This window comes from Theropithecus gelada, chromosome 4, assembly GCF_003255815.1.
Source record: "Theropithecus gelada isolate Dixy chromosome 4, Tgel_1.0, whole genome shotgun sequence".
NCBI classification, from domain to species: Eukaryota; Metazoa; Chordata; class Mammalia; order Primates; family Cercopithecidae; genus Theropithecus; species Theropithecus gelada.
In genome coordinates, this window is record NC_037671.1 from 28,074,127 (window position 1) to 28,085,732 (window position 11,606).

Genomic DNA, 11,606 nt, shown 5'->3' on the forward strand with positions numbered 1-11,606 from the left:
TCACTGATCCTTGAATTTCACCTTATCTAGCTACACTGCTGATAACCTGTTTGATTCAGATGTTCCATTTTTTTCCCTACTGTAATAAACAAAAATTCCAATTCACATGACTCCTCGATCAATGTAAATATTTATTTGTATTTTCCATCTAGTTGGAGAAATAAAGAAAAGAGGCCCTGTGGCCCTGTCTTGCTCACCACTTGAAACAAAATGTATCTAGTTACCTCTAATTAGGATAGTGCTGGGAAGGAAATAGGAAGAGAGAGTCGGTAAAAAATACCAAAGTCCATTGGAAAAGGGAGCACAGGAAGGTGGAAGAGAGGAGGAAAGGGGTGAGATTGGAGAAGATTTGCAGAGGGCAAGAAATGAGTGTGTTGCGGGAAAGTGTGGAAAACAAAGGCAGAGAGTAGGTAACAACCCATCGGGACACTCACGGTTGAGCTGGCGCCTCCGGATCCTGTCCCTCCATGGCCTGTTTCTGATCCAGTGTAATCGCGAAGGTAACACCATGGTCCCAAGAGAGCGGCCTAAAACCTGCTCATGGCAAGGGAACAAAAGGGTCTTGCAGCGATCACGGAAGTTAAGTCCAGACGTAAAAAATTGAAAAAGAAAACATAACACCCCCTCTTTTTTTCTTTTCTTTAAAAAAAAAAAGTATTTGAGGCTTCCGTTCACTTTTTTTATCTTGTAACTTGTCTTGCCTTTCCTTCCCTTAACTCCCGACTGGCCCGAAGGCAGCTGCTGTGCTGGGCTGCCCTAGCCTCCTGTGCCATGTTTTATGCATGAAGATGATGGGGCGGTAATTTATTCAAGCAGAGACGATCACCGGTCTCCTGTGTCTGCCCTCGCATCAGAGGAGCTGTGCAACGGCAGGGGGAGGGCAGGTGTGTCTGACTGCACGCAGGAATGGCCTGAAATGGGAATCCTCTCTGTAGGCAGAAATGAAGAGCCGAGCTTTGCTGCCGGAGCTGAATCAGAGCAACACTCCTTACCTTTTAGGGCGCATGATTTATTTACTGCTGGGTACCTAGTATCTAATATAGTGCCTGGCACTTGGTAGGTGAGCAATAAATATTTGTTGACTGAAAGAATGATCCAGTGATAACCAACATAAGTGATATCATACCTTCCTTTTCACCAGTTAATCTGCCCAGTGAACTGTCTTCAAATATGTCTATTTGAATTTTCTCACCCATTCTTTTTCTCCACCTAGGATCACACTTGCCCCTCACCTACTCATTCATACTTCAAAGCCTCATTTTTCCCATGAGACTTTCCTGAAGCCATAGACATGGGCTGTCCTCCAGGCACCTATTGCTCTCACCTGCAGGTGGCCCATGTCTGCACTGCCCAAATTTGTTAGGCCTTTTGTTTGTTCTCTGGATTCTTTTAAACCACACATCCAGGCTGGATGAGGTAGCTCACACCTGTAATCCCAGCGCTTTGGGAGGCTGAGGTGGGAGGATCACTTGAAACCAGGGCAATACAGCAGGCCCCTATCTCTACAAAAATTTTAAGATTAGTTGGTATTGGTGGTGTGTGCCTGTAGTCCCAGTTACTCAAGAGGCTGAGATTGCCTGAGAGAAGAGTTCAAGGTTGCAGTGAGCTATGATTGCACTATAGCTTTCCAGCCTGGGCAACAGAGTAAGACCCTGTCTAAAGAAAAAAGAGAAAAGAAAAAAAAATTGACCACATTCAAATAGTGAGTAAGCTTCTTGGTGGCAAGAACTGTATATTCCTCTTTCTGAGCTGCAACATACAGGGGTTTACATGGGGAAGTGGTACTTCAAGGGGTGGTTTGGGGCAGTTTTAGTCAAACCCCCAAATCTCCATCAGCTCCTCCTCAAAATTCCCCAAGTAAAAATACACTCTAACTAAATACATTATGTTGGCTATAATACCACCCTTAGGTGCTACAGCCTCTTCCAAATATGTGGCTGAAGCTTCTCTTACACAGATGTTCTAAAGCTGCCCCTGGCGGAGGAAGCTCAGTACGCTGATTGCTTACTTTGTTCCAAGCTTCTCCTCTGTGCAATGTCAGATTGCTCCAGAGAACAAACAGTTATTGATCAAGGCCTCAGGAGTAGTCTTGCCCTGAGGATGGAACTGAAAAAAGTGACACCCAAATTTAGCCCAAGATAACCCATAAACTTGCTGATGGCGGAAACTCTGTCATTTATCTTTTGTGTCTCTCATGATGCCACAAGCAGAGGGACTGGGGGAAACTACCAAGAGATGGGAGTCAAGAGGCTTGTAATTGCAGCTGACCAGATGAGTGCTTTAGGCACATCTCTTAGTCTTGGTGACTTGTTTTCTTCACTTAAAATGGGAATGACCTACAGATTTCAGAGTTGTCAAGAGAAAATGAGATCAAGTAACTCTTTAGAAGTTAGTAGGATACTGGACTGGCACCCAAGACCTCAGGCTCCTCTTCTGTCACTATGTCTGGTGGTAAAGAGAGTGCATTCCAGAGCAGAAATGCCTGGGTGCAAACTGTTAGCACCCTATTTAGTATCTTCATGACATTAACATACTTATGCCTCAGTCTCTTAATCTGTAAAATGAGGATAAGAATGAGGGCTGCTGCCTTAGGGTTATGCTGATGACTTCATGAGTAAATACATGCTAAGGACTAAGAATTGTGTTTAGCATAGAGGAATTTCTCAATGTTGTCAGCAGCTATTATTAACTAGCCACGTGACTTCATGAAGGTGGCAAATTCCCTGGGCCTCTGTTTCCTTATCTGCAATATGAGGGGGTCTGAGATACCTTATATCTCAGACAGGGACAGGATCTGGAGACGCCAGCTCAACCGTGAGTGTCCCAATGGGTTGTTACCTACTCTCTGCCTTTGTTGTCCACCCTTTCCTGCAACACATTCATTTCTGTGTATTAGTTTCTGTGTATTAGTTTCCTGCTGCTGCTATAACAAATTACCACAAACTTAAAGGCTTAAAACAACGCAGATCTATCGTCTTTCAGTTCTGGGGTCAAAGTCTGAAATGGGTCTCATAGGGTGAAAATCAAGGTATAGGTACAGCTGCATTCCTTCTGGAGGCTCTGGGGGAGGATCTGTTCCTTGCCTTTTCTAGCTTGTAAAGGCCCTTTGTATTATATAAATCTATTTGCAGAATGTCTTTGTTCACCTGAGAGACCACCACTCAGCCATTACATTAACTGGCAATTGCAGGTCATGTGGGACATTCCTGGTCTAGATAATTGCTCATGGTTCCTGATCCCTCATGATGTGCCAGCTCCCCAAGACTCATTTTCTGAATTAGGGGGGAAAGGTAGAGACCAAAATTAAGACAAAATCTATGTAAGGTAGCCAGTGAGGTTTTCTTGACTATTGACACTGAACACCATTCCCTAGAATGGCAAATGCAGCATAAGAAAACTACATTTGGTAGACTGGACCAAGCAGAAGAAAGAATTTCAGAGCTTAAAGACTGGTCTTTTGAACTAACACAGTCAGACAAAAATTAAGAAAAAAGAAGTTTAAAAAAGGAAGAAAGTCTTCAAAAAATATGTGATTATGTAAAGCAACCAAATTTATGAATTATTGGCATTCCTGGGAGAGAAGGAGAAAAAATAAACAACCTGGAAAATATATTTGGTGGAATAATTCAAGAAAATTTCCCTAATCTTGCTAGAGAGATAGACATCCAGATTCAAAAAAAAATCCAGAGAACACCTGTGAGATACTATACAAAATGAACATCACCTAGGAATACAGTCACCAGGCTGTCCAAGGTCAATGATAAAGAAAAAATCTTGAAGAAAGTTAGAGAAAAAAATACTAAAAGAACCCCATCAGGCTAACAATAGATTTCTTAGAAGAAACATTATAAACCAAGAGCGATTGGGGGCCTGTATTCAGTATTCTGACAGAAAAGAAATTCCAACCAAGAATTTCATATCTCATCAAACTAAGCTTCATAAGAAAAGGGAAATACAATATTTTCCAGACAAACAAGTGCAAAGGGATTTTATTTTTTTATTTTATTTTTTTTAACCAGTAGAACAGCTTACAAGAAATCGTTAAGGGAGTTCTAAACATGGAAACAAAAGAGCAATACCTGCTACCACAAAAACAGAGTTAAGTACATAGCCAACAGACTCAATAAAGCAATCACACAATAGAAGCTACAAAGCAACCAGGTATCAACTTCACAGTAGGGTCAAAACCTCACATGTCAATATTAACTTTGAATGTAAATGGCCTAAGCACCCCACTTAAAAGGCATAGAGTGGCAAATTGGATTAAAAAAAAAAAACCCATCTGTCTGCTGTCTTCAAGAGACCCATTTCACACATCGTAACACCCATAGGTGCAAAGTAAAGGGTTGGAGAAAGATCTACTACACAAATGGAAAACTAGGGAAAAAAGCAATCACTCTTCTTATATCAGATAAAACAAACTTTAAACCAACAACAATAAAAAAGACAAAGAAGGGCACTACACAATGATAAAGAATTCAATACAACAAGAAGACTTTACTAAATATATACACACCCAACATCGGAGCATCTAGATTTATAAAAATGTACAATGTACTTCTAGACCAATGAAAAGACTCATACAACCACACAATAATAGTTGGGGACTTCAACAACACACTGACAGCATTAGACAGATCACTGAGGCAGAAAACTAATAAATAAATTCTGGATTTAAACTTGATACTTGACCAATTGGCCCTAATAGACATCTACAGAATCCTCCACTGATCAATGACAGAATACACATTCTTCTCATCTGCACACAGAACATATTTCAAAATCAACCATACGCTTGGCCATAAAGCAAGTCTCAATAAATTTTTTTAAAAAATCAAAATTATACCCACTATACTGTCAGACCACAGTGGAATAAAAATAGAAATCAATACCAAAAAGATCTCTTAAAACCACATTTGGAAATTACACAACTTGCTCCTGAATGACTTTTGGGCAAACAACAAAATCAAGGAAGAAATTTAAAAATTATTTGAAATAAATGAAAACAGAGACACAACATACCAAAATATTTGGGGTGCAGCAAGAGCAGTGTTAAAAGGAAAGCTTATAGCACTAGATGCCTAATTCAAAAAGTTAGAAAGATCTCAAATTAACAATCTAATATTACACCTAAAGGAACTAGAGAAACAAGATCAAACTAATTCCAAAGCTAGTAGAAGAAAAGAAAGAACTAAAATGAGAGCAGTACTGAATGAAATTGAGACCCAAAAATCCATTCAAAGAATCAGTGAAAGCAAATGTTGGATTTTTGAAAGGATAAACAAGATTGATAGACCACTAGCTAGATTGACAAAGAAAAAAAAAGAGAGAAAATACAAATAAGCACAATCAGAAACAACAAAGGTGACACTACAACTAATCCCAGAGAAATACAAAAGATCATCAGAAACTATTATGACTACATCTATGCACACAAACTAGAAAATCCAGAAGAAATGGAAAAATTCCTAGAGTCTCTTAAGATTGAATCAGGAAGAAATTGAAACACTAAACAGACCAATATCAACTTCTGAAATTGATATGCTGTATTAAAATAAAACTATCAAACAAGAAAACTCCAGGCTAGATGGATTCACAGCTGAATTCTACCAGGAGTACAAAGAAGAGCTGGTACCTATTCTACTGAAACTATTCCAAAAAATAGAGGAGAAGGGACTCCTCCCTAGCTGTATTTGTCAGTTCTTATGCTGCTAATAAAGTCATGCCCGAGACTGGGTAATGTGTAAAGAAAAAGAGATGTAATGGTCTCACAGTTCCACATGGCTGGGGATGCCTCACAATCATGGCGGAAAGCAAAGGAGAAGCAAAGGCACATGTTACATGAGGGGAGGCAAGAGGGTTTGTGCAGGGGAACTCCCATTTATAAAACCATCAGATCTCATGAGACTTACTCACTACCATGAGAACAGTATGGGGGAAACTGTCCCCATGATTCAATTATCGCCACCTGGCCCCACCCTTGACACATGAGGACACAGCCAAACCATATCACCAGCTCATTCTGTGAAGTCAGCATCAGCTTGGTACAAAAACCTGGCCAAGACACAACGAAGAAAGAACACTATTGGCCAATACCCTGAATGAACATAGATGCAAAAATCCTTAATAAAATACTACTAGCAAACTGGCTGGGCACAGCGGCTAATACCTATAATCCCAGAACTCTGGGAGGCTGACGCAGGTGCATTGCATGAGCTCACGAGTTCAAGACTAGCCTGGGCAACATGGCGAAACCCCATCTCTACAAAAAAACACAAAAACAAAAATTAGCCAGGCATAGTGGCATATGCCTGTAGTCCCAGCTACTCAGGAGGCTAAGGTGGGAGGATCACTTGAGCCCAGGAGTTCAAAGCTGCAGTGAGCCATGATTGCATTAGTGCACTCCAGCGGGGGTAACAGAGTGAAACCCTGTCTCAAACAAAAACAAAAAAAAAACAAAAAAAAACAAACAAAAAACAAAAAAAAAACCTAGCAAACCAAATTCAACAGCACATCAGAAAGAGTTAATTCACCATGATCAAGCAGGCTTCATTCCTGGGATGCAAGGTCAACATATGCAAATCTATATATAACATCACAAAAACAATTAAAAACAAAAACCATTTGATCATCTCAATAGACATGGAAAAAGCTTTTGATAAAATACAACATCCCTTCATGATTTTAAAAAACCCTCAAGAAACTAGGCACTGAAGGAACACGGCTTAAAATAATAAGAGCCATCTATGACAAACTCACAGACAACATCATTCTGAACAGGCAAAACCTTTACTCAGTCCCCTTGAGAACTAGAATAAGACAAAGATGCCCACTCTCATCACTGCTATTCAGCATAGTACTGGAAGGGCTAGCCAGACCAATCAGGCAAGAGGAAAAAAAGGCATCTAAATAGGAAAAGAGGTCAAGCCATGTCTCTTTGCTGGTGATGTGATTCTATACTTAGAAAACCCTAAGGACTCTGCCAAAAGGCTATTAGAACAGATAAATGATTTTAGCAAGGTTTAAGGATACCAAATCAATGTATAAAAATTGGTAGAATTTCTATACACCGACAACGTTCAAGCTGAGAGCCAAATCAAGAATGCAATCCCATTTACAATAGTTACGCACACAAAAATAAAATGCCTAGGAATACATGTAACCAAGGAGGTGAAAGATCTCTACAGGGAGAACTATAAAACCCTGCCAAAAGGAATCGCAGATGACACAAACAAATGGAAAACATTCCATGCCCATGAATTAGAAGAATTAGTATCATTAAAATGGCCATATTGCCCAAAGCAATCTACAGGTACAACACAATTCCTATCAAACTACCAACGTCATTGTTTACAGAATTGGAGAAAAACTATGCTAAAATTCATATGGAACCAAAAAAGAGCCTAGATAGCCAAAGCAATCCTAAGCAAAAAGAAAAAATCCAGAGGCATCGCATTATCTGACTTCAAACTATATTATAAGGCTACAATACCAAAATAGCTTGGTACTGGTACAAAAACAGACACATAGACCAATGGAACAGAATAGAGAACTCAGAAATAAAGCTGCCTAACTACAGCCATCTAATTTTCAACAAAGTCAACAATAATAAGCAATGGAGAAAATTCAGTAAATGGTGTGGGGATAGCTGGCTAGCCATATGCACAATGATGAACTTGGACCCCTCCATTTCACCGTATACAAAAATTAAGATGGATTAAAGATTTAAATGAGAAACCTCAAACTATAAGAATCCTAGAAGAAAGCCTAGGAGGTGCATTCTGGATACCGACTTTGGAAAAGAATTTATGGCTAAGTCCTCAAAAGCAAGCACAACAAAAACAAAAAATGACAAGGGGGACCTAATTAAACTTAAGAGCTTCCGCATGGCAGAAGAAACTATCAACAGAGTAAACAGACAACCTACAAAATAGGAGAAAATATTTGCAACTATGTATCCAACAAAGGTCTAATATCCAGAATCTATGAGGAACTTAAACAATTGAACACGCAAATGATAATAATAACAATAACCCCATTAAAAATTAACAATCCTGTTAAAAATGGGCAAAAGACATGAACAGACACAAGTGGCCAACAAACATGAAAAAATGCTCCACATCACTAATTATTAGAGAAATGCAAATCCAAACCACAATGAGAAACCATCTCACACCAGTCAGTGTGGCTGTTACTAAAAAGTCAAAAAACAACAGTTGTTGATGAGGCTGTGGAGAAAAGGGAACACTTATACACCATTGGTGCAAATGTAAATTAGTTCAGCTACTGTAGAAAGCAGTTTGGAGATTTCTCAAAAACTTAAAACAGAGCTGCCATTCCACTTGGCAATCCCATTACTCTGTACTGAAAAGAAAACAACTTGTTCCGCCAGAAAGACACATACACTTACATGTTCATCACAGCACTATTCACAATGGCAAAGATATATGGAGCCACCCAGACGCCTATCAGTGGTGGATAGAATAATGAAAATGTGGTACATATACACCATGAAATGCTACATAGACATAAAAAAGAGTGAAATCATATCCTTTGCAGCAACATGGATGCCACTGGAGGCCATTATCCTAAACAATTTAATGCAGGAACAGAAATCCAAAGACTGCGTGTTCTCATAAGCAGAAGCTAAACATTGGGTACTCATGGATATAATGATGGGAACAATAGACACAGGGGACTACTAGAGCAGGGAGGGAGGGATCAGGGCAAGGTTTGAAAAACTGTTGGTACTACACTCAGTACCTGGGTGGCAGGATCATCATACTCCAAACATCAGCATCACGCGATATACCTAGGTAACAATCCTGCACACGTACCCCCTGAATCTAAAATAAAAGTTGGAAAAGAAAAGAAAACTATATTTGGGAGACCTAGAAATGGATATTGTTCTAACAGTCTCCTCTCTTCTTGGTTTCTACAATTGTTAATTGCAACACTTTTCTTTTCTATAAGGCACTTAACATAAATCAAATCAGATAGCTGCCAAGTAGGCAAATTCGAGATGAGAGAAATCTTAGAGAAGCTGTCACGGTACTGTGACTATGCTCCCTCCATCACCTTCTTTTATTATATGGCTCGTGAAATTCTGTGCAAGCAATGAACTTGAATGTGGAGGATGTGATACAAAAAAATCAAGTGCTTTTTTTTTTTTGCAATCAGCATCAGACCTTCTTTCCTCCTCATTAAGCCACACATTTCCTAAAGCCTCTGCTGCATGAGTCACTAACGTTTCTGATGTACATGATTTACAATAGCAGATGAGAGAGAACAGCAGGCCAGAGGGGGCGGAAAGTACAGTTAGGTCTAAAATGAGAGGCAGTTGAAAAGTTTGCATTTTCTCTGCTCTTGTGAATTTAAATACAGATCTTGCCAGTTTCCTCATTATAATCATAGAAAGACTGCAGGGTGGGCGTATGGAACAAGAAGCGGAGGACTTGCCTCCATCTTTTGTTGTTCTTTCCGGTCAGGTTGACAACGCTGAAGATCCATGGCTCCTACGTAGGGCTCCGTTTTCTGACTCTTCATGCTTTATATTTTCTTTTATCAAGTACACACTCATAAATGCCTGGAATAAATAGCCTTGTGGGGTATTATTCTCCCAGAGAACATTTTTGTTTGTGTTAAGTGTACGTTATCAATTTTTACTCTTTCTTGGGCTTGCGTTGCTATTAAATTTTCATAAATCGCAGAATTTCATGGGGGAAGCATGTATAGTCTGCAAGGAGCAATGTGTGTAAGAGAATATGGGGAAAAAGGCATAATTATGTGATCCTTTCTTCATTTTTCCTTCAACTCATTTTCAATAAATGGAAGCTAGATGTTAGACTCAGGAGAAAAAGCATCAGCATGTCTGTTTCTACTTTAAAACCATCCTGGGGAGAAACAGACCTTCAATTACTCAGTGGAGAATGGCAACTGCTGAGCCAAAGTACGTTGTGTGACTTTTATGGAAAGTCAACAAGGAAAACTTGGCATCATTTTAAAATAAAAGCTTATCAAGCACCAGGAGGAAAACGATAGCACAGCACCTGATTTATTTCTCTTCTGTGGCAAATACATATGAAAAGAACATGAGGTCTCAGTTTGCTCTTTGGAAATTGAAATGGAAGTGGGGGTCAGGTTCTAGCTGTGGCCATCTGGCTGTCTCTTTACACACATTTATTGAGCACTTATGGAGAGATAGGCTATGTGTTGCATGCTCTTAATAGACAAGTGGTTTTATTTTATTTCCCCTACATTCTTATTCATGAGTTATTAGCAATCCTATTTTACATATAAAAAAGTGAAGGTTAAAGAATAGTCTAAATAATAATCAAATACATAGAGTACTTCATTTGTGTTAATTCATATGATTGTCGTATAATAATCCCATGATCATTTTGCAGATAGGGAAACTGAGGCACAGAGAAGTTTAGTAACTTGCCATGGTCACACACCCAGCAAGTGGCTGAGATGATATTTGAATTGAGGTAATCTGGCTCTAGAGCTCAAATATTTAACCACAACCTATATTAACTCTTCAAATTAGGTAAATAAACATTGCAGTGTAACCATTCATTCATAACATTCTATTTTTAAAACATGTACCATGCAGCTTTGACAAAGGCGATTATTGAATAGTAAGGAATTAGAAAATTGGACAACTATTAGAGAATTACCCTAGACAACCTCGTATCCAAATGTCCCATTTCACAGAAAATGAAACTGACACTCAGGTTAGGAGATAGCTCCAAGTTGACACAGCAGGTTGGTAGACCAGGACCAAGTTGTACCCCACCTTCTCCCCAGTCCTCAATACAATGTGCTTTTCACTGCTGCTCCAATAAAAGATTTCAAGGGATTTTAAAGGCTTAGAACACTTTTGGGAGACAGTTTTTGTGGAATCAAAGCAGACAGTTTTGGAGTATGAAAGAAGAAGCTATGAGGCTAGAGAGAGGACAGTGTCTGCATCTTATCTCTTCTCCTCTAGCCAGACACAGCCCATTACTGCCCTCTCTCCTTCCTTCTCTTTCTTCCTCCCAAACTAGCTTCACCAGCATTTCCTGTCTTGGTGACCTTCTACCCAGTTGATCAAGACAGTGCTCTAGGTGCTACTCCTTGCTTCCTAGCCCTCATGTCCCGCATTCAAACCAACAACTGACCCACCTGATTCTGCCTCCTACTTGTTGATGAAAAGCATCAAACTCTGTAAAATATTTGAAGAGATTTGTTCTGAGCCAAATATGAGTGACCATGTCCTGTGACACAGCCCTCAGGAGATCCTGAGAACATGTGCTCCAGGTGGTCAAGGCACAGCTTGGTTTTATACATTTTATGGTGACATGAGACATCAATCTAATACATTGAAGCTCTACATTGGTTCAGTCCAGAAAGGCAGGACAACTCAAAGTTGGGGTGGTGGGGAGGAGAGGTGGAGCTTCCAAGTTATAGGTAGATTTAAAATTTTTCTGGTTGACAATTGAGTTTATCAAAAGACCTGGGATCAACAGAAAAGAAATGTCTGGGTTATGATAAAAGGTTGTGGAGACCATAGTTTTATCATACAGATGAAGCCTTCTGGGTAGCAGAGAATAGATTGTAAATGT

The 11,606-nt window shown here is 39.5% G+C and overlaps 1 protein-coding gene across 2 annotated transcripts in view; it reads right to left on the reverse strand.

Annotated features, from left to right (window-relative positions):
• The window catches only part of RIPOR2 (RHO family interacting cell polarization regulator 2), a 240,828-nt gene extending 239,961 nt beyond the window's left edge, over positions 1–867 (reverse strand). For both annotated transcript variants that reach the window (XM_025382888.1, XM_025382893.1), the window contains exon 1: positions 435–867. In XM_025382888.1, the coding sequence (XP_025238673.1) occupies positions 435–510 (76 nt within the window). In that variant the 5' untranslated portion in view covers positions 511–867. The remainder of the gene's footprint in view (positions 1–434) is intronic.
• Between the last annotated feature and the right edge of the window lie 10,739 nt (positions 868–11,606).